This window comes from Schistocerca serialis, chromosome 1 (genome assembly GCF_023864345.2).
Source record: "Schistocerca serialis cubense isolate TAMUIC-IGC-003099 chromosome 1, iqSchSeri2.2, whole genome shotgun sequence".
NCBI classification, from domain to species: Eukaryota; Metazoa; Arthropoda; class Insecta; order Orthoptera; family Acrididae; genus Schistocerca; species Schistocerca serialis.
In genome coordinates, this window is record NC_064638.1 from 21,115,100 (window position 1) to 21,138,049 (window position 22,950).

At 39.3% G+C, this 22,950-nt stretch overlaps 2 protein-coding genes across 7 annotated transcripts in view; one reads left to right on the forward strand and one right to left on the reverse strand.

Moving 5' to 3' along the window:
• LOC126460715 (NAD-dependent protein deacetylase sirtuin-1) overlaps positions 1–493 on the reverse strand; it is a 60,202-nt gene extending 59,709 nt beyond the window's left edge. For 2 of the 4 annotated variants that reach the window (XM_050095937.1, XM_050095936.1), the window contains exon 1: positions 338–493. In XM_050095937.1, the coding sequence (XP_049951894.1) occupies positions 338–485 (148 nt within the window). In that variant the 5' untranslated portion in view covers positions 486–493. The remainder of the gene's footprint in view (positions 1–337) is intronic. The other 2 variants (XM_050095939.1, XM_050095938.1) reach the window with 1 other exon arrangement.
• Positions 494–22,199, forward strand: LOC126460813 (40S ribosomal protein S24). Of its 3 annotated transcripts, none has more exons than XM_050095946.1 (6): positions 494–578; positions 838–906; positions 1,100–1,309; positions 11,619–11,735; positions 21,903–21,977; positions 22,093–22,199. In XM_050095946.1, exons 1-5 carry the CDS (start codon positions 576–578, stop codon positions 21,912–21,914), a joined length of 411 nt encoding a protein of 136 aa, XP_049951903.1. In that variant the 5' UTR covers positions 494–575; the 3' UTR covers positions 21,915–21,977; positions 22,093–22,199. The 3 variants fall into 3 exon arrangements, with proteins under 3 accessions (XP_049951903.1, XP_049951902.1, XP_049951904.1); XM_050095945.1 differs by having other exon boundaries at positions 524–732; XM_050095947.1 differs by lacking the exon at positions 21,903–21,977 and having other exon boundaries at positions 525–732.
• Positions 22,200–22,950: the final 751 nt, after the last annotated feature.

Consider the following 22,950-nt stretch of genomic DNA (forward strand, 5'->3'; position numbering starts at 1 on the left):
TAATGATGCAACATAAAAGCTAAGAATCGATACACAAATCCATATCGAGTACATCACATTAGCCGAGATTGCACTGTCTTAACTTTCACAATAACATAACATTAGAACTTCGAGCATTAACATCCAGCATACCAGAATCACAATTCTATGAAAAACTGATAAGTAAATACTATTTATGAAAATAAGTTGTATATTCGACTTTGTCCTGCGCCATTTTTGCTGTCATGGCAGCCCCGCCCACATAACATAACTTTACTGAAGAGCTTCACGCCTAAAGTCCGCCATCTTTGAGCACAAGTTTTACACGATTAATTGAAAATATTTATTATTTGCTTACCTGAGATTGAACTGCATATATCTTTCGTAGAGGCAGAATACCTCCCTAAGTCAATATCAGTGGTGTAATTCGATAGCTGTTGAACGTGGTCAAGTTTTATTCGTTTTGAAGGAGAACAATATTCCTGTCCTTCCGAAACCAACGCCATTTTCAGCAGCTATGACGTAGTTTCCCTGTAGGAAGTAGAGGGCGCTTTGATCCTTTTGCTGGAGACAACGTGCTAGTGTATGAGGGCAGCATGGTATGCGCTTGTTGAAATTGTATATCCGCTGTAGGAAACTCCATCGTTCGTGTGTTTAATATTTTTTGTGTTCCTTTCTATTGACATATATTCGGAATTGCACTTTTAGTGTGCCGTTTGTACTTGCAGTTAAATTTACATTGTACCAATAATGGTAGGATATTCGTGAATTAAGTATTTTGCGAAACAATTACATTTCAAACATCAAGAGTGAAATTTGAACAGAGGATTCATCGATATTTGTACTTTTCTTTTGCAGAGTGAGGGAACAGCAACTATTCGAACAAGAAAGTTCATGACAAATAGGCTCTTATGCCGAAAGCAGATGGTAAGTAGACTAAAATTTCATTGTGGAAATGTTTGGAGAGTTTTCACTTATTTGGCAAGTTGAAACGAATGCTCATAAAATACCCTCGTGTTTATTTTATGCGTAGCCATTCAAAATCGTGAATCTGTGCTCTTGTTTTGCCCTCAGACTACAGTGCACCAGTAACTTTTTTTCATTAACTTATTGCTTGCAGGTTGTAGATGTTTTGCATCCAGGGCAGCCGTCTGTGAAGAAAACTGACATAAGAGAAAAACTCGGTAAAATGTTTAAAGTTACACCAGATACAGTGTTTGTATTTGGATTTCGTACAGCATTTGGAGGTGGAAAATCAACTGGGTTCGCCTTGATTTATGATACACTAGATTTTGCCAAGAAGTTTGAACCGAAATACAGGTTACAGAGGGTAAGTCTTGCTTATTAGTATTTGTAGCTGTTTGGTTAGTATCTATCTAGGCTCTTGTATGTTCGAAACTCTGTTGACGTAGTAAGACGGAAAGATTGGAAGTAATTTTTGTGCAGTGTACAATGTCTTTATCAATAATTGTCAGAATAATCGAAGTAATCCAATACTTAAGGACCGTAAAAATCTTAGATTTGCATTAGAACGCATGATACTGACGTTTTTCAGTTAAAATTGTTCTGACGATTTGGCTGGTGCTCATGCCTCGCATTCAAATGCTGGGAAAATACTTTGCAGCACTTAGTAAATAGTAGTAAATGCATGTTGAACATTTGTTTTCAAAATAAGCAGTTTATTGTACTGTGTATATTATGAAAGTCACTGTTTTCCCCTGAGGCAGCATGCCTAGCCTGTGTGTTATGCAGTTACTTCACCAGCAATTAGAAGATGTGAACACAGTGGTGATCTCATCATACCACATGAATTGCCACATACTATAAAGTTGAGACTAACTCATCCATTTCAACATGCAACATCTCCATTTCCAATCTTGGGAGTGGGGGGGGGGGGGGGTGAGAAGCATAGGAAACTTGTCTACGCATACTGCTATAGGGATATAGGGACAGAATCTAGCCACAAGGGAATTAATTCAGTCATCCTCTTGTAACACTTTAAAACTTAGATGCAGTTATAACAAATGTGTGAGTATTGCATATACAGTGTGTGTGTGTGTGTGTGTGTGTGTGTGTGTCAAGAGTTACTTTGCGCAGTAATAGATAAGCTTACACATAGCCGTAAGGAAAGTTCTGGTAGAATGTAAGTAAATGTAGGGATAAAGGGAACCACTCAAGAGTAGAAGCATTTAGTCGATATGTGTGTGTGCAGGCAGAAATGATTTTTGTTCCCTTTGTTTTGTGCTGTGTGGTCTGCACATAACACAGTATATATGTGTAAGTTGTCTCAAAAATATTATACCCGATAAAAACTTTGCATGAGGGATAGATATTTCAGTGAAATGGTAAAGTTTGTTTGATAGGTAACTTCCTGGTGTGAAGTTTGTGAAGTATTGTTGTGATCTTCAGTCAAAGACTGCTCAACTAGTTACGTGTTCCATAAAAAAAAGTGATAAACATTATGCTGAACATTTCAGCCAAATACAGAACACTCATTTAAAAATGTTAGTATAGAAAATACTTTATATTCATGTACTCCTCTGTTACGTAGTAGCTAAGGTGAAATGTCTTCAATCTGCATTGGAAACCACATTCGCTATCTGTCGAACCTTTAATTTCTGTAGGTAGATTCAGTTCAGTAACTGCGTGTTTTTTGTGTTTTTCTGTGCCATAACTAGAATCATTAAAACGTAGTTGTTCTGGTCTTCAATCCAGAAACTGGTTTGATGCAGCTCTCCATAGGTTCGTATGAGCAGTTGCCAGCGGGCTCATGTGCATGCGCAGAGCTGAATTCGTGTATGAGCAGTGCCTTCCTCCCGCTTCTGGCTACTTGGAGCGTGGCTGTTTGGTGTACGAGCAGTAGCAGCAAGTAGCCAGAAGCTACCCGGAAAAATTTTCCTGGCGCGCCCAAGCTGCCAGATTCGCGCATTCGCAGAGCAAGCTGAGTTATAGTGGGGGGTCCTTCCTCACGTGACCCGTGGCCGTGTCTTCGTTTACAGCTCCCACGTCAAATGAAAACAAAACAGATTTCTGTGGCTGGGAGCCATCAAGTGAATTAATATACATTCTCATAACCATGAAAGACCAAAATAAGTTAGTAGTTTCAATTTTCTGATTTTATATTATTTCCTGGTTATTAGTAATCAACCATTGTCTTAATGAAGCTATTTCTGTCTGTTTTATAGAGAAATTTGCTTCAGTTAATTTTTTTTTCCGCTGAGGTAGTTAGTTTATTTGAAACGAAACGAAGTGTTTCATTCCGCGCTATTGGTTACTTTCAACCTCGTTCAATTTAAAGTGAAAATTTTCATTTTCTGGGACGAATGACGTTATACCATAATAAAGAACCAAATATGAGAATACAGTACTGAACCTCCAAGAAAATTTGTATCACGAGAACCATATGAAAAGCTGAATATCAGGAACTTCAGAGTCCATCTGGTCATAGAAATGTGCAATTAGAGCGGAATGAAGCATTTGGTATGGTTTATGGAATTCTGATGCTGCTGGAGTAGTCTCTGATGTCCTGTTCCTTGTATGACACTGTAAGATCTCTTAATGCTATATATGTACAAACATACGTAAACATTGACTTGAAGCTAAGTAGGCAAATTTGGTCAGTGGTTTTGAACTAAATATTTTTTTTTCAAATATGACAGCTGTAGCAGAATTTTATAGATCTGCCTTCTGTGAAAGTGTTTTTCGATCACAAGGCACTTGTCTCGTACTTCCTCTGGGCCTGAAGTTATTTCTTAATTTGTGTTTACGTCTTAAATTTATAGAATGCCATTCTATGCTAAATTTTAGACTTGCAGCATACCATGTTTTATCGTTTTAACTCCCCATAAGGCTTCATATTTATTCCTAGAGTAGAATATAAACTATCAGTTGTACAGTTTCTTTGCCTCATAGACAACCATGTTAATTTTTTCACATTTTGAAATAGTCATGAAATTTATTGTCCTTTATTCCGGTGTAAGCTACACAAGAAACACACTCTTTTTTTGTTGGAAGTAATTTGTGAAATACGGAAGCGTCCGATCTAACCCGTCGGCTTTGACCCATGACGTCACAAATATAGCGGAAACGACAATTCCAATATGGCGGGTATAGAAACGTTGCATACGTATCACAAAGACGAAAACACATAGAAAAACAACACACACAAAGGTTTCACAAGAACAATCTGCTAACATTGATAGCAAACAAAGATAATAATAAACAAGTGGTACTCAAGGCCAGGCAGGGGGGGGGCTGCCCCCCCCTTACCCCCCCCCCCCCCCCATTACCCCACCCCCCCCTCCCAGCCAAAAAAAAACTCCCAACCTAACCTCGTATTCAGGACTACGCTACAGATCAATGTGTAGGTCAATTAAAAGATTAAAAAAAGAAACAAATAAAAAAAAAACAATATTGATTCATTAGACATAACGAGTAGCGACAAAACATATAGACCATAAAGATTGAACAATCTAATGGCAAACTGATAAAAGCCTCATAGACGACGTTAAAACAAAAAGTACAGTAAAAAGGTAAACTATATATTACAGGCCCTAAAACTCCTACTAAGGTAACGTCAACGAGGCAACATCTACAAACACGCCACACTCACAAACCAAACTCCGCGCCTTAATGACGTCACACACCACAACACCCTTACGTCACGGGTCAAAGCCGACGCGTGAGATCGGATGTTTCTGTTGACCCGTAATTTGTATTCCATCCTAGTAGCTTTTTGCAGTGATGTGTAGATGTAAACGTGTTTGAAATGCTACATAACAACATTGCAGAGCACGAATTAAAAAAAAAAACTGTCAAAAATTTTATGGTACTTTGAGCTGTGGAGTCTAATTTTCAAATGACTCAAAAGCCAAGAACTGCTTCCTTATTTGCATCCTTTATCTGTGTGGGATATGATAAAACAATTTCTCTAGGTACAATTCAGCATGTCCTCTCAACATGCCGCACGGGCGGCACGGCTACACATGGTCATGTGATGCCCCACCAGAAATACGACGAAAAGCGTATGAGCAGAGCGAGCACCAAGCACGGGCTGCCTACATCATCGTAGCTGCGCATGCGCAGTACAGCCTGTTGTCTGGCGCATTCTGGTAACTGCTCAAACGAACTTCATGTTACTCTGCCCTGTGCAAGCTTATTCATCTCGAAATGACTACTGCAACCTACATCCTTCTGAATCTGTTCAGTGTATGCACGTCTTGGTCTCCCTCTATGATTTTTACACTCTGTACTTCCCTCCAATACTAAATTGATGAACCCTTGATGCTTCAGAACATGTTCTACCAACCGGTCCCTTCTTCTAGTCAAGTTGTGGCACAAAGTCCTCTTCTCACCAATTCTACTCAGTACCTCCTCATTAGTTACGTGATCTACGCATCTAATCTTCAGCATTCTTCTTTGGCACCATATTTTAAAAGCTTCTATTCTCTTCTTGTCTTAAGTATTTATCATCAATGTTTCACTTCAGCACATGGCCAAACTCCATACAAATACTCTCAGAAATGACTTCCTGACACTTAAATCCATACTCGATGTTAGAAAATTTCTCTTTTTCAGAAACGCTTTCCTTGCCATTGCCAGTCTACATTTTATATCCTCTTTACTTTGACCATCATCAGTTATTTTGCTCCCCAAATAGGAAAACTCCTTTACTACTTTAAGTGTCTCATTTCCTAATCTAATTCCCTAAGCATCACCCAACTTTATTCGACTACATTCCATTATCCTAATTTTGCTTTTGTTGATGTTCATCTTATATCCTCCTTTTGAGACACTGTCCATTCCATTCCACTGCTCTTCCAGGTACTTTGCTGTCTGACAGAATTACAATGTCATTGGCACACCTCAAAAGTTTTTATTTCTTCTCCACAGATTTTAATTCCTTCTCCAAATTTTTTTTTTCTCCCCTGCTTGCTCAATATACAGATTGAATAAGATTAGGGATAGGCTACAACCCTGTCTCCCTCCATTCCCAGCCACTACTCCCCTTTCATGTCCCTCAACTCTTATAACTGCCATCTGGTTTCTGTACAAATTGTAAATAGCCTTTCGCTCCCTGTATTTTACCCCTGCCACCTTCAGAAATTGAAAGAGGGTATTCCAGTCAACCTTGTCAAAAGCTTTCTCTAAGTCTACAAATGCTATAAACATAGGTTTGCCTTTCCTTAATCTAGCTTCTAAGATAAGTTGTAGGGTCAGTACTGCCTCATGTGCTCCAGCATTTTTACGGAATCTAAACTGATCTTCCCTGAGTTCGGCTTCTACTAGTTTTTTCATTCCTCTGTAAAGAATTCGCGTTAGTATTTTGCTGCCGTGACTTATTAAACTGGTAGTTCGGTAATGTTCACACCTGTAAACACTTGCTTTTTTGGGTTTGAATTAATTTATTCTTCTTCAAGTCTGAAGGTATTTCGCCTGTCTCATACATCTTGATCACCAGGTGGAGGAGTTTAGTCATGACTGGTTCTCCCAATGCTATTAGTAGCTGTAACGGTATGTTGTCTATTCTCGAGGCCTTGCTTCGACTTAGGTCTTCCAGTGCTGTATCAAATTCTTCACGCAGTATCGTATGTCCCATCCAATCTTCATCTGCATCCTCTTCTATTTCAATAATATTGCCCTCAAGTACATCGCCCTTGTATAAACCCTCTCTATACTCCTTCCACCTTTCTGCCTTCCCTTCTTTGCTTAGAACTGGGTGGCCATCTGAGCTCTTGATATTCATACAAGTGGTTCTCTTATCTCCAAAGGTCTCTTCAATTTTCCTATAGGCAATATCTATCTTACCCCAAATGTGATATGCCCCTACATTCTTACATTTGTCCTCCGGCCATCCCTATTTAGCCATTTTGCACTTCCTGTTCTAATTTTTGAAATGTCTGTATTCCTTTTTGCCTGCTTCATTCACTCCATTTTTATATTTTCTCCTTTCATCAGTTAAATTCCGTATCTCTTCAGTTACACAATGATTTCTACTAGCCTTCATCTTTTTATCTACTTGATCCTCTGCTGCCTTCACTATTTCATCTCTCAAAGCTACCCATCTTCTTCTACTGTATTCCTTCCCCATGTTCTTGTCAGTTGTTCCCTAATGCTCTCTCTGAATCACTCTGCAACCTCTGGTTCTTTAGGTCACATCTCCTTAAATTCCCACCTTTTCCAGTTTCTTAAGTTTTAATCTACAGTTCATAACCAATAAATTGTGGTCAGAGTCCACATCTGCCCGTGGCAATGTCTTTCAATTTAAAAACTGCTTCTTAAATCTGTCTCGCCATTACATAATCTATCTGAAACCTTCCAGTTTCTCCAGGCCTCTTCCATGTGTACAACCTTCTTTTGTGATTCTTAAACCAGTTGTGAGCTATGATTAATTTATGCAGTGTGCAAAATTCTACCAGGTGGCTTCCTCTTTCATTCCTTTAACCCGTTCCATATTCATCTACTACTTTCCCATCTCTTCCTTTTCCTAGTATCGAATTCCAGTCCCCATGACTATTAAATTTTCGTCTCCCTTCACTATCTGAATAATGTCTCTTATCTCATTGGACATTTCCTCAGACTCTTGCCATCTGCAGAGCTAGTAGGCATGTAAACTTGGACTACTGTGATAGGTGTGGGCTTCGTATCCATCATGGCTACAATAATGCATTCACCATGCTGTTCGTAATAGCTTACCCGTGTTCCTATTCTTTTATTCATTATTAGACCTACTCCTGCAATTACCCCTATTTGATTTTGTATTTATAACCCTGTATTCATCTGACCAGAAGTCTTGTTCCTCCTGCCACCGACCTTTGCTAATTCCCACTATATCTAACTTTAACTTACCCATTTCCCTTTTTTAAATTTTCTAACCTACCTATCCAATTAGGGGATCTGACGTTCCACGCTATGATCCGTAGGATGCTAGTTTTTTTCTCCCGATGACGCCGTCCTGAGTAGTCCCCGCCGGGAGATCCGAATGGGGGACTATTTTACCTCCTGAATATTTTACCCTGGAGGACGCCATCATTTAATCATACAGCAAAGCTGCGTGCCCTCGGAAAAAATTGTCTGTAGTTCCCCCGTTTTGGTTCATGTTAAAAGGTCAGATCAGTCAATCATCCAGACTGTTGCCCCTGCAACTACTGAAAACACTGCTGGCCCTCTTAAGGAACCACACGTTTCTGGCCTCTCAATAGATACGCATCTTTTGTGGTTGCACTTAAGGTACGGGTATCTATTGCTGAGGCACACAAGCTTCCCTATCAACGGCAAGGTCCATGGTTCATGGGAGGAACGTGATGCATATTATTTCCCGGGTCAACAGAAGTGTCTGATCCCATGCGTCGGCTTTGACCCGTGACGTACAGGTGTTGTCGTGTGTGACGTCATGACGGCACTGAGTTTGGCTTGTGAGTGTGGTGTGTTTGTAGATGTCGTCGTGTTGTGGTTTGTTGTGCTCTCTGGTGGTATGTTCAGGGTTTTCGTTTGTGTGGTGTAATGGGCTCAGTTTGCTTTTGCTCATTATCCAGAATTGTTAGTGTCAGCTGTGTTTGTAGTGGAATTCGTTTCAGTGAGTTAACGATTTTTTGTGAAGGTTAATTTAGTGTTCGCTGTAGATCGAGTGGTAATTTTAGTAAAATTAATCGGTTGTTGTTTTTTCTTCAGGAATGGATATGACGGATGAAAGTAACAGTGTGCAGGTCAAGGGAAGTGTTAGATCCCAATATGTGGCTGTGTATTGGTATCAGGAGATGTTTTTGTGTTATATAGGCCAAGGGAAGTGTTTGATCCTAATTTACGGGACAGGAGCTGCTGTTGAGCTATATAGGTCAAGGGAAGTGTCCGATTCCAGATGATATTGTGTTTAGTGGTATATGGGGAGTTTTGTGATGTCGCTTTTTCTCGTCGTTTTGTGTGGTTTTGTACGGGGGTGGGTGTCTAAATTTGTTTATATTTATATATAAAAACAAAGATGAGGTGACTTACCGAACAAAAGCGCTGGCAGGTCGATAGACACACAAACAAACACAAACATACACACAAAATTCAAGCTTTCGCAACAAACTGTTGCCTCATCAGGAAAGAGGGAAGGAGAGGGGAAGACGAAAGGAAGTGGGTTTTAAAGGAGAGGGTAAGGAGTCATTCCAATCCCGGGAGCGGAAAGACTTACCTTAGGGGGAAAAAAGGACAGGTATACACTTGCACACACGCACATATCCATCCACACATACAGACACAAGCAGACATATTTATATTTAGTTTGCCCCCACCCAAAAACACCCCATTTCCCGCACTTGTCCCGTTAGTGTCATTAGACTTTTTCTGGAAAGTGTGTGTGTTTGTTTTTCGATGTATTTTCGTCCTCATAATGTGTATGTACCAACTATATATGTGCCATATTGGAATAGTGGTTTATGGTCGTTTCCGCCATATTTGTGATGTCATGGGTCAAAGCAGACGGGTGGTATCGGACGCTTCCGTATTTCCCATTTCCCGAATAGTGTCATACTTGTTGGTTTATTTTATTTATCAAATGGTTTTCAATTACACGAAAGTATTGTCATGTCGGGTTGTAGACACTCACATAAAGCTTTCGGCCACAGCCTTCATCAGTACAGAGATACTGCCAACTCCAGCATCTTGGGCCAGAATGTAACATCACATGGGATGCAAGCTACAATCTGGAGGAGAAGGGATAATAGTGTACAGGTCAGGTGGGGAGAGAGGTGAACACTGTCTGGTGACGTGTGCAAGGACTAGACTCACAGGTGCGGTGTCAGGAGGTTGTGGGGCAGAGAGCTAGGGGAAAGAGGAACAGAAAAGGAAAGGAGTGGGGTGAGACAGGAAGATATGTTGGCAGAAGGCTGCAAGGAAACAGGGTGAGATATGAGAATGGGGAGATGATAGAATACAGGGGGTGGAAACTGTAGGGTGGAGAGTTTTGGGGCAGTATGTTACCATAAGTTGAGGCCGGGATAATTACAGGAGTGGAAGTGGCCATCTGGACCCTTCCTTCCACCACCAACTTTCTGAACTGCAAAGATGAGAGTTATCCTTACAACACATTCCCCAATATACAGTTCCCCTCCATTGAGAATGAAGGATGAACGTGACTAGTGGAATTTCAGTATCATAATGTGTTACGATTGGCCTATGCTTTGTGTGTGGGAGAGACGTGATGAGCTTTTTGTCTGTTTCTTCCAAATACTCAAATCAGCAGAATTGTCCTTTAGGTATCTACCAGATTGAAATGTTCCTGGATATTTGGTGTTGTACACAGACTGGAGATTGAATGTATCCATCCATTCATTTAGAATAGCTCCATTGCTGTCTTCTTCCTGATATCCACAGATGTGAATCACATTCTTTTGGTGAATTTGGCCAACTGTTTTGTGGAGGTTTGTGAATTGTTTAGTGTAGTTGGGGAGTCTGTTAGAAGATGGCATAAGAGGCATACAGTATGGCTGGCTGTATTTTTCCACCAGGAACTTTGAGGTTATGACAACTCGTCCTTGGAGTTTGTAGTCACACAGAATTTCCTGGACAGTGCAGTTGTATATCCTGTAATTTCAAGATGATGAAAGAGGGGAAACACTATTAGTTGAAACATGTTCTTGGGTGCTGGTATGAGGTATTTTTTTACAAAAATATCTTTAACAGCAGTGAAACGGTCACTTTTCATTCAAAACTGGATACTTCCTGAGAGCATATTCAGACAGAACTGGGCCTAAAGGCATCATATCTGCCACTGGCGACTACCGCACAATTTAGATCTGCTGTTTGTGCAACTTTACCTTAAGCATTATTCATCAGGTTATTGAAATGACTACTTACTTGTGTTGTAGGTGTTGTAATATTGTTGTAAGAAAGTGTTTCTCACCAGTAGGGTTCTCGTAATAGCTGTAGTGGAAAAAGTTACTTTTATTAGTAAATATTTATCAAACAAAATTACTTGCTTTGCTTCGGAATGCCTGTAGTCTTCCCAACATATTGTGCACTGGTGTAACTGTCTTTCTCTCTGTTAGCCTCAGCATCTCGTGCTAGTGGCTAAGGAAATAAAATGTTATCTGAAAAAGAATGCTACCTTACATGGTGCTGACAATCTCTACAGCAAAAATTGACATCTGATGTTATGTCTTGATTATAAAGTAACGTATCAGCAAGCTGAAATCTGAAATATGTTGCAGTGCTGTATTGTTCATCATTTATGGGCCCAACCAGAACACATCCACATATATTTCCTCTCTCATAAAGAACTGTGTCATCCTAGGTGTGAGTCTCTACTTGTGACTTACTATTATGAGTACGGTCAAACTTGAATTAATTGTTAACAAATTCCATAAGTGAATAAATTATGAGCAGAAATGGTGGGTTGTTGATAGGCGCACACACAAAAAGAACAAAACTTGCTAGCTTTTGGACTAATCCTTTTACGAGGTAGAGTAAAAAACACACATACACCATGTGGGAGTATCGAGATTTCTTTGGCACTTCAGTGTATATTACTGCAAAATGTGTGCTTGTCACACCCATAAGCATGGAATGTCTCCAATGATAACACAAGATAATTAGATGTACAGTGAAGCTATAAAGTACTGCAACATTGGCTAATCTGTGTGAATTTAATTTTGCAGCATGGTTTGTATGAGAAACAAAAGGCAACAAGGAAGCAGCGCAAGGAAAGGAAAAACAGAATGAAGAAAGTACGTGGTACAAAGAAATCCAAAGTTGGTGCAGCATCAGGAAAGAAGGTATGAAGCTCATCCAAACTGTATTTTTAAGGCATTTCACATTAAATGCTTAAAATGTATTTGATTAAAGAAAACTACTTTGCAGTCATAAAATGTTATCAGTTTTTCTAAAGAAAGCATTGTGATAACTTGAAAGTTCTCATCTGAGGCATTATGCTGCCAATCTATCATTGCAAAACAGCCACCTGGCATCCATATTTGACCCTGGAAACAAACTGTTTTCATTAAAACATCAGGTATTTGACAAGGTCTGCATTTCTTGCTGGGTTGGAAAGTACAATTGGGATATGTAGACAGCTGACTCATGCCAGTACATGCATAGCAGAACAGGGTCTTTGTCATGTCAGTACTAAGACTTCATCATTAAAACCTTGTGTTGAAACAAGAGCCTATGACTGAACACAGACTTGCATGGATCTGTGGCCATATGAGTTGTTAGCCTAGTTTGAAGGTGCAGCCCAGTGTGTTCCAATGTTTTCTTTGCCTCTGCTTAAAGTATGTATCCCTTCATATTCTTAGAATCTACAGATGTCATCACCAAATATTCCTTTTACCACATATTGGAGACTTCAAACACTTACTTGGAATACTTTTTGTCATCAGTCTACTGACTGGTTTGATGCGGCCCGCCACGAATTCCTTTCCTGTGCTAACCTCTTCATCTCAGAGTAGCACTTGCAACCTACGTCCTCAATTATTTGCTTGACGTATTCCAATCTCTGTCTTCCTCTACAGTTTTTGCCCTCTACAGCTCCCTCTAGTACCATGGAGTCATTCCCTCATGTCTTAGCAGATGTCCTATCATCCTGTCCCTTCTCCTTATCAGCGTTTTCCACATATTCCTTTCCTCTCCGATTCTGCATAGAACCTCCTCATTCCTTACCTTATCAGTCCACCTAATTTTCAACATTTGTCTATAGCACCTCATCTCAAATGCTTCGATTCTCTTCTGTTCCTGTTTTCCCACAGTCCATGTTTCACTACCATACAATGCTGTACTCCAGACGTACATCCTCAGAAATTTCTTCCTCAAATTAAGGCCGGTATTTGATATTAGTAGACTTCTCTTGGCCAGAAATGCCTTTTTTGCCATAGCGAGTCTGCTTTTGATGTCCTCCTTGCTCCGTCCGTCATTGGTTATTTTACTGCCTAGGTAGCAGAATTCCTTAACTTCATTGACTTCGTGACCATCAATCCTGATGTTAAGTTTCTCACTGTTCTCATTTCTACTACTTCTCATTACCTTCGTCTTTCTCCGATTTACTCTCAAACCATACTGTGTACTCATTAGACTGTTCATTCCGTTCAGCAGATCATTTAATTCTTCTTCACTTTCACTCAGGATAGCAATGTCATCAGCGAATCGTATCATTGATATCCTTTCACCTTTTATTTTAATTCCACTCCTGAACTTTTATTTCCATCATTGCTTCCTCGATGTACAGATTGAAGAGTAGGGGCGAAAGGCTACAGCCTTTTCTTACACCCTTCTTAATACGAGCACTTCGTTCTTGATAGTCCACTCTTATTATTCCCTCTTGGTTGTTGTACATATTGTATATGACCCGTCTCTCCCTATAGCTTACCCCTACTTTTTTCAGAATCTCGAACAGCTTGCACCATTTTATATTGTCGAACGCTTTTTCCAGGTCGACAAAGCCTATGAAAGTGTCCTGATTTTTCTTTAGCCTTGCTTCCATTATTAACCGTAACGTCAGAATTGCCTCTCTCGTCCCTTTACTTTTCCTAAAGCCAAACTAATTGTCACCTAGCACATTCTCAATTTTCTTTTCCACTCTTCTGTATATTATTCTTGTAAGCAGCTTCGATGCATGAGCTGTTAAGCTGATTGTGCGATAATTCTCGCACTTGTCAGCTCTTGCCGTCTTCGGAATTGTGTGGATGATGCTTTTCCGAAAGTCAGATGGTATATCGCGAGACTCATATATTCTACACACCAACGTGAATAGTCGTTTTGTTGCCACTTCCCCCAATGATTTTAGAAATTCTGATGGAATGTTATCTATCCCTTCTGCCTTATTTGACCGTAAGTCCTCCAAAGCTCTTTTAAATTCCGATTCTAATACTGGATACCATCTCTCTTCTAAATCGACTCCTGTTTCTTCTTCTATCACATCAGACAAATCTTCACCCTCATAGAGGCTTTCAATGTATTCTTTCCACCTATCTGCTCTCTCCTCTGCATTTAACAGTGGAATTCCTGTTGCACTCTTAATGTTACCACTGTTGCTTTTAATGTCACCAAAGGTTGTTTTGACTTTCCTGTATGCTGAGTCTGTCCTTCCGACAATCATATCTTTTTCGATGTCTTCACATTTTTCCTACAGCCATTTCGTCTTATCTTCCCAGCACTTCCTATTTATTTCATTCCTCGGCAACTTGTATTTCTGTATTCCTGATATTTTTCCGGAACATGTTTGTACTTCCTCCTTTCATCAATCACTGAAGTATTTCTTCTGTTACCTATGATTTCTTCACAGCTACCTTCTTTGTACCTATGTTTTCCTTCCCAACTTCTGTGATGTCCCTTTTTAGAGACGTCCATTCCTCTTCAACTGTACTGCCTACTGCGCTATTCCTTATTGCTGTATCTATAGAGTTAGAGAACTTCAAACGTATCTCGTCATTCCTTAGTACTTCCGTATCCCACTTCTTTGCGTATTGATTCTTCCTGACTAATGTCTTGAACTTTGCCTACTCTTCATCACTACTATATTGTGATCTGAGTCTATATCTGCTCCTGGGTACGCCTTGCAATCCAGTATCTGATATTGGAATCTGTCTGACCATGATGTAATCTAATTGAAATCTTCCCGTATCTCCCGGCCTTTTCCAAGTATACCTCCTCCTCTTGTGATTCTTGAACAGGATATTCGCTATTACTAGCTGAAACTTGTTACAGAACTCAATTAGTCTTTCTCCTCTTTCATTCCTTGTCCCAAGCCCATATTCTCCTGTAACCTTTTCTTCTACTCCTTCCCCTACAACTGCATTCCAGTCGCCCATGACTATTAGATTTTCGTCCCCCTTTACATACTGTATTACCCTTTCAATATCCTCATACACTTTCTCTATCTGTTCATCTTAGCTTGCGACGTCGGCATGTATACCTGAACTATCGTTGTCGGTGTTGGTCTGCTGTCGATTCTGATTAGAACAACCCTGTCACTGAACTGTTCACAGTAACACACCCTCTGTCCTACCTTCCTATTCATGATGAATCCTACACCTGTTATACCATTTTCTGCTGCTGTTGATATTACCCGATACTCATCTGACCAGAAATCCTAGTCTTCCTTCCACTTCACTTCACTTACCCCTACTATATCTAGAATGAGCCTTTCCATTTCCCTTTTCAGATTTTCTAGTTTCCCTACCACGTTCAAGCTTCTGACATTCCACGCCCTGACTCATAGAACGTTATCCTTCCGTTGATTATTCAATCTCTTTCTCGTGGTAACCTCCCCCTTGGCAGTCCCCTCCCGGAGATCCGAATGGGGGACTATTCCGGAATCTTTCGCCAATGGAGAGATCATCATGACACTTCTTCAATTACAGGCCACATATCCTGTGGATACACGTTACGTGTCTTTAATGCAGTGGTTTTCATTGCCTTCTGCATCCTCATGTCGTTGACCATTGCTGATTCTTCCGCCTTTAGGGGCAATTTCCCACCCCTAGGTCAAGAGAGTGCCCTGAACCTCTATCCGCTCCTCCGCCCTCTTTGACAAGGCTGTTGGCAGAATGAGGCTGACCTCTTATGCCGGAAGTCTTCGGCCGCCAATGCTGATTATTTATCAGAATTTAGGCAGTGGCAGGGATCGAACACGGGACCGAAGACGTTTTGATTATGAATCAAAGACGCTACCCCTAGACCACGGGTATTTCACCTTGGAATACATGTGAAAGTTTTATTGGTGAATGTAACCCACAAAATTTTTCACCAATAAATTGTACAAAAATGACACAGTTTTAAGAGTTCGTTCATGTGGTGCATCAACTAAACTGTATATTTTTGTAGGATGCAGGTAAATATGAAAACCACCAAATACACCACTTTAGCTCCACAAACATGTAACTAACAGTTTGGTTCCAACACCCAGTTACGGTACAGGAGCCAAGACATCATGTAAGTTTGTTTCTACCAGTAAAACAGAACAATGAGTTTATTTGATTTTCACTATTTCGTGGATTAAGTTTGTAATGGTAGCCAGATGTGTAACTCAATGTCTAGGTTGGGTTGAAGGGCAACTTGGTTGCAGTTTTCGTATACGTGTGTACTGTGAATATTTGTGGTTTAATTAATGCGCCACATGAAAGATATCTTAAAAATGGGGCATGTTTGATATGATTTGTTGTGCAAAATTGTTGGGAAATGTGATGTGGGTGACTGAAGCTTAGTAGAATGGAATTTCACTACTGGAAGTAGGGCTGGTTTTTTTATGTCACATCTAGAATTGTGTTGTTTACACAGGAACTAAACTGTCATTCTAACATTATATATGAGCATGAGACTTGAAAAAGAGTTAAAATCAAATTTCAAACACAGTATTTGTAGGTTACCATTGTCAGTACACTGGTACATCTTTTCACAGGAATGTGGGAAATGCTAAATTTTTCAATGTTTCTTAAAACCTTTCTGTTTAGCATTATGTTGCTAAAAGCAGCAGATTTCATGAAGTTTCAGCGATGGCCCTTTATTATTGCTTTAAAGTGTCTAAGGTGATAATATTTGCAACAGTATTGTTATGTATACAAATTATGTTCAGAATTCATTTGAAACTGCTCCACACTAGTCAGAAATGAATGTTACCACTTTCAGTGAGCTAGCTGCAGGTGCACTTTAAATTGTGAGGATTCTGCATGTTCACTAACTAAACTCAAGAGTACTCTACACATTTGTAATTCCCTGTAGAGCATTATTTCAGATTATTTGTTCTGCTTGACTAATGTTGTTGTTGTGGGTGTTCAGCAGGGTTGTAGATTCCATTTTTATGCACTGTACGTAGAAAGCTGATGAGATAAGTGTTGTTTAAATTGAAACCTCTGTGCCGGCTTACTATATTGATAAAAGAAGTTGGAAAACTTATAAACTATAGCAGATGTTTACTCAGTTTATTAAGATCTCACCTGTCATCTGAGTGACTAGAGCTGGAGCTGGAAATGCTGTCTGTGGAAACATGGATATCAGCCAGCAGCCACTGAAGGAGGTTAGGCACATTTGTCACAATTCCTGGAAGTCGGAATTTCGAAGATATCAGGGAAATACCGAGGGGGGGGGGGGGCTTTTGGCAAATCTCGTTTTTTTTGGCTCAACGGTGAAACTGTTTGTTTACAGAGGCATTAAGTGTTGTCGCTGTCGGGGCGAGGTGGAGTGGCTGTTGGGTGTCATACACTTTTTCCCTACTCAATCGTTCCTGTTGCTTCTTCCCTCCCCACCACTCACTTCAGCTTGCAGTCAGTATCAGGAAGGTTTGAGGAATGGTTTTTTGGACCTCGGGGTGTTTGCCCAAGTTGCCTGTTGCACAGATTGATCACTGGGTCTTACGCCACATGCAGAGGGTGACTTGAGACTATGGACGTGAATAGCTGGGCTACACGAGTGGATTTCTGAGTAGTTCAGTTCACTGGTATCTCTGACTGATCAGGCTGCTAATCTGAGGCCAGTTGTTTCCTGCTAATATGCAGGCTCTGCCCATTGGATCTAGTCTCTCCAGTCCATCCACAGGGTAGATCTAATCGTTTGTGGAGTACATCGTTGAACTTTCCTGATTATCTGCAAACCCGTGGACTTTGTGATCAAAATGTGCCCAAACCACCACCTAAAGTCACTCGTGAAGTATAGCTTTTGTGGATACCTAAGCTTTTCAGATTCAGGAGTAATAAATAGCAGCTCAAGAACTAGAAAGAGTAGAATCTCAAGTGCCTTGCAGAAATTCATTTTGCAGAATTGAATGAGTGGTAAGGACTGTTACAAAGTTGAGAAAGAATGTGCAACTTCTTGCTAAGCAGGGATTTTGTGATCTCCGTGCATGCTACAAGAGAAGTGAGACTAGAATCAGTTGCTTTTGAAGTGACTTTTTGGATGGTTATACCACCTGTTGACATTTGTAAAAGATTCTCAGTGTGAACCATGATCAAGCCATCGTAGAGCAAGGTTTTTCCATTAATAGTGTATGATAATCAACCAAGAAACGGAAGTCATTGGTTAGCTATACGTCAAGTATATGACAAAATTGGTAAGGTGAGGCCTCAAAACAGAAGCAGTGTGAAGAATATGAAGGAACCGAGAAAGCTAGATGGAAGAGGTCCATCGACCAGCAAGTTAATGAACTGAACACCAAAAAGTCATGACTACTCACTAAGTGGGCCACTGAACTGAGTGGAATTTTATGAGATTGCTGCTGTTATGAAGAAATTGACTGGTTTTTGTTGATTGATTTTAATTGTTTGACAAGAGACTGAATATTGGCTGAAAAAATGTCACCATACATACCCAAGTGCTGCTGTTCAAATTTCTGAAATTTTAATGGTTTGCTATACAAAATATTCCTGTTTTTTCTTAACTGGTCTGGTGCAGAAAGTGTGGGAGAAGGAGAAAAAGCCTACTGTTAATTGAATGAGTCAACTTATTACTAAACATGTAAATCCTTTGTCTAATTTACACAAATTACCTGTTTACTTACCCTTCAGATATCAAATGTTTTCAGGGGAGATGTGCTAAAACTGTGGGAATCGGGGAATTTCACTTGGGAAACTTCTAGCAACCTTATTATGTCAGCCGTCAAAATACTATGCATAAAAATGGTATGAACTGCACTGAACATCTGAAAGCACACCATTAATCATTGTGTTAGTACTGTGTGGTCAGTAATTTCTGGTTACTGATTTTATCTGACAGTATATCAGCATTGAGGTAGTAGTACTCTGTACTGTAAAGTCAGCTGTGCACAAGAAGCAGTTATAAGTTTTGTCTGCTGAGCTGACTGGTGTTCACCATAGGGCAGGCTACCACCACTAATGCTAATGGTATCATGCATAGTTTCATGCCCTATTTTAAGTACCAAAGTACATGGAAATGCTGAGGTTTGTGGTTTTAAGTGGGACTTTTCTTATGCCTTCAAACATATTAAAAACTAAAAATATCTGACTGCAGTGGGAAAAGAGTGGTTTTAGTTCCGAAACTGATGTAGGTATGGCTGCACTACAGATCTTTGTCACAGCCTACATTTAAAACAAAAGCTAGTTTTTATTGCACATTTCAACTGAACTTGTCTTCTGATCTATCACAAATTTTGAGCTTATGATGTCACTCTGGAAATATTTTAAGTGCACTGTTGCTGATGATTGTTTCCATTAACATTGCTACAAACTTTTGGAATTAATTAAATGACAAGCACCTTAGTTCTTTGTTACATGAAAACTTAACACATTCAGGGAGTTAAAGAAAGACATCACTTTGTTGCCCTGCAGTTATTACACAGAATTGTGGTTGGAAACATTACTGGAAGCTTGAGTATATTTATATCACAAAATCATAAATTATTTGAATAGGCTTATTCCACAGAATCCATGTCAGTGCACATTCAGTTAAAACAATGTTTCTTCAACATTCCATGTACTTCTGTCTTTCCTCCTGCAGTACTATTTTGCTCCATTTTCACTTCATGTATTTCCCTGACACAAACCTATTGAAATCCTTCCCACAATCAGATTTTTGTATTGCAGTTATTAGTAATATTAAGTCAACATTTCTTTGTGCAATCACATTTATGACTTATCAATTTTCTGGTGTTAATTTTCTCACAAGTTGAATATGTCACAGTATTTTTTTTTATTATTACACTTCATATCACATTGTGTAGGAGTGTGCCCTTGCCTGTTCTCAGACAACTGTATTCAGTTTCTGTTCCAGTTTGCTAAGTCTTTTTGATAGACATGGCCATTTGTTAAATTAGTATGTAACTTTGATTTTGATGGTGTGTTATCTGTAAGTAATTAATTCTTAAGGGATTGGCATGGCATGTTTTGATGATTGCAATGCTGCAGAAAACTGCAATATTTCACTAATATCGGAGAATGCTTATTTCCAATTTTACATTCTGTTGCTCTTAAAATTCAGTGAAGACATTTACAAAAACTTGCAGGTGTCTTTACACTTTTCACTCTCTAATGTAGTTCAACAGTAACACATAGGCAATAAATTTGATTTTTTTTTGGGGGGGGGGGTGTTGCTTGGAATGGAGGAATAAGTAGAAATTTACCTGTTTACACTTAGGACCAGCCTTAGTTAGCTGTACTGTTTGTGGAAGTATTTAGTAATTTGCAGCAACCAGATTTGTTTCGACTACATACACTCTCCATGTCGGAAATTCTTCTGTAGAAACATTGGTGAATGTTTGTCATATGTTGCATGCCCTGGAGTAGCAGTGAATGTTTGAGTCAGGAACTACTTGAATCTCCTTACAGTGCTAAGGCCGGTATTACACTATCAAATTTCTTTGTCAATGATTTGATCAAAGATGCGATCCAATATTCCGTCCAATATATTTGACAAAGATCTTTGACATAGCGCTACAAGGGGTATTACACTGTCATCAAATTTTTCGTCAAAGTTCAAGATGGCTGACAACAACTTGTTATTAACCACAGCAGTTCTATGTACTCCAGTTGCATTGTGTGCACATGCGGAAAAGAAGTGGGGGGAAAAATGGAACCATACATACGAGGTTGACAGTCTTAAAAGTCCTGGGATTACAACTTGATAATAAATTCAGTTGGGAGGAGCACACCACAGAACTGCAGAAAGGCCTTAACAAATCTGTTTTTGCAATTCGAGTGTTAGCAGACATAGGCAACATAAAAATGAAAAAGCTTGCATACTTTCATTCCATATGTCTTATGGGATAATATTTTGGGGTAAATCTTGAAGTCAAACAAAAGTTTTCAAGGTCCAAAAGCGTGTAATACGTATTATTTGTGGAGTAAATTCACGGACCTCCTGCAGAAACCTCTTCAAAGAACTGGGTATACTAACTACTGCCTCTCAGTGTATTTACTTCTTAATGAAATTTGTCGTAAATAATATCTCTTTTTTCCAACAAACAACTCAGTTCATACATACAATACCAGGAACAAAAATGATCTGCACAAGGACTTAAAAGCACTTACTTTAGTTCAAAAAGGGGTCCACTACTCAGGAACACTCATCTTCAATAATTTGCCAGGAAACAAAAAAAATTTAGTTAGAAATAAAGATCAGTTTGAAAGGAGCCTGAAAGACTTACTACTGGCCAACTCCTTCTACTCCATTGGCGAAATTTTTAATAGAAAGAAATGATGTATTGTATTTATTCATACTATTAGTATTGTTATTTCAGCTTTAAAAAAATCGACATGTTCCACATCCGCGAGGATCTCCTCAGCACGGATCTATGGAATGAAAAACTAATCTAATCTGGGTGAAGCCGTGGGTTTTATGACGACACGATAAAAGCATTCAACAAAACTTGTTACGTGAGCTTACAGTGGAAGACGTCAAGTCGTACATCAATTACTTAAGAATGGATGAGCATACATTTCTGTATGTGCTCAATCAGTCAGGTGAAAGATCAGAGGAAAGCGATTGCATACCATCTTCAGTCGGACCATGCCTAATACAGCACTGGCATTCAGACCGATCTTCAGATTGATGATGACTACCTTTAGCAAGAACATCTCTGTACGGTATAGATTTGGTTAGGTTCAGCAAGTAGATTGTAAGATATCTTATGTTCCTGTTATACTGTGAAAATGTTCTCAAATACATGTCATTTGTTATACGATTCTATATAGGGATTTTTTTTAGAGGTTATGCTTAATTTTTGTAAGATATTGTGCTCTCACCTAAATATTAAACCAACTTCAAACTTTCTCAGATAACCTTTGTTGCATAGAAGACTTTGTCTTGGTTTGTTGTTAATTGCAATGAAACGGTACTAACTATTCTCCCCTCCCTCTGTGTTCTAAGAAATAGAGGTTTCTTCCATGATGAGCATGGTTATGCATGCAAAAGTGTGCAGTAGAAACCCCAAACTGGAGTGTGCTGAAGACTAACCAACACATTTTCAGATGTTTCTACTGTTGTATATCTATATTGTTTTGCAGGGGAAAAAGTAAAGCTTTCATCTTTGTTGAGGTGTCTGTATCAGAAGATTGCCGTTTTATTGATTTGATTACAAGGTATTAAACTTACATGGTATAGGGTGTGTGCTGAATTTAGTAATTTGCATTTATTTGGATAATACTATTAGCAGCTATGCTAAATACTTACTGATATATAACTTTTCTTTTCCAGTAATTGAAATGGTGCTGTCCTTCCGTGTCATCAGAATTGGAATGAGAATGATGTATGGATGTAAAAAAAATTGTGAAATAAAGTTGTGAGTTTTTATAATTCGTGAATATTCATGGTATGTTTTCTTCCATGGGGAAAGGAGAGTGCTTATGTCGTCCCATGTAGAAAATGTCATTCTCCTAAACTCCAATGGAGGTTCCAGGATGTAAAAGGATAGATTGCTACTCACCATGTAGAGGAGACAGTCAGTCACATTACAGGAGCTGCCGCCCACCACACACACACACACACACACACACACACACAGTAGAAGTGTCTGGACTATTAAATGTGCCTGTCTGCTGCTCCACGTCGCCTCGATGTTGTGAGTAGCAATGCATCGTAATCAATATTGCCTTCACAGAAGTTCACATTTAGGCTTAGAGATGAATAAGAGTACAATTAATATATGTCAGGTACTGCTCATCTTATCAACCAACCTGTTTTGTATACTATTTCATTAAGCACAATTCCTGACACAAGAGTAATTGTCATGTAAATTATTTTTTTTCTGCTGCTGTCTGATAAATGCAGACGATGCAGTGTGTGGCCATTTCATTATTTTTTTGTGACTTGGGCATGTGCTGAGTGTAAGTATACAATGAGAAGTGAGTACAAAATTAGTTCTGCATACGTCAAGTGTAATACACTCAATAAAAGTATCATCAATGCTTTCAATGAGTCTGTGATTTCTTACTATCTTAATTCTCAAGAGCATACCATCTTTTACCCACAATTACATAAGCTTATACTTTCTACACTTTCAGGGGGCAGTTCAAATTGTAAACACTTCCGTTAAATGATCGTACAGGTTGGAAG

Coding starts and splice junctions, on each gene's coding strand:
- LOC126460813 (XM_050095946.1), top strand. Junction 907..1,099: donor TCTTATGCCGAAAGCAGATG/GTAAGTAGACTA, acceptor TATTGCTTGCAG/GTTGTAGATGTTTTGCATCC. Junction 1,310..11,618: donor CGAAATACAGGTTACAGAGG/GTAAGTCTTGCT, acceptor TTAATTTTGCAG/CATGGTTTGTATGAGAAACA.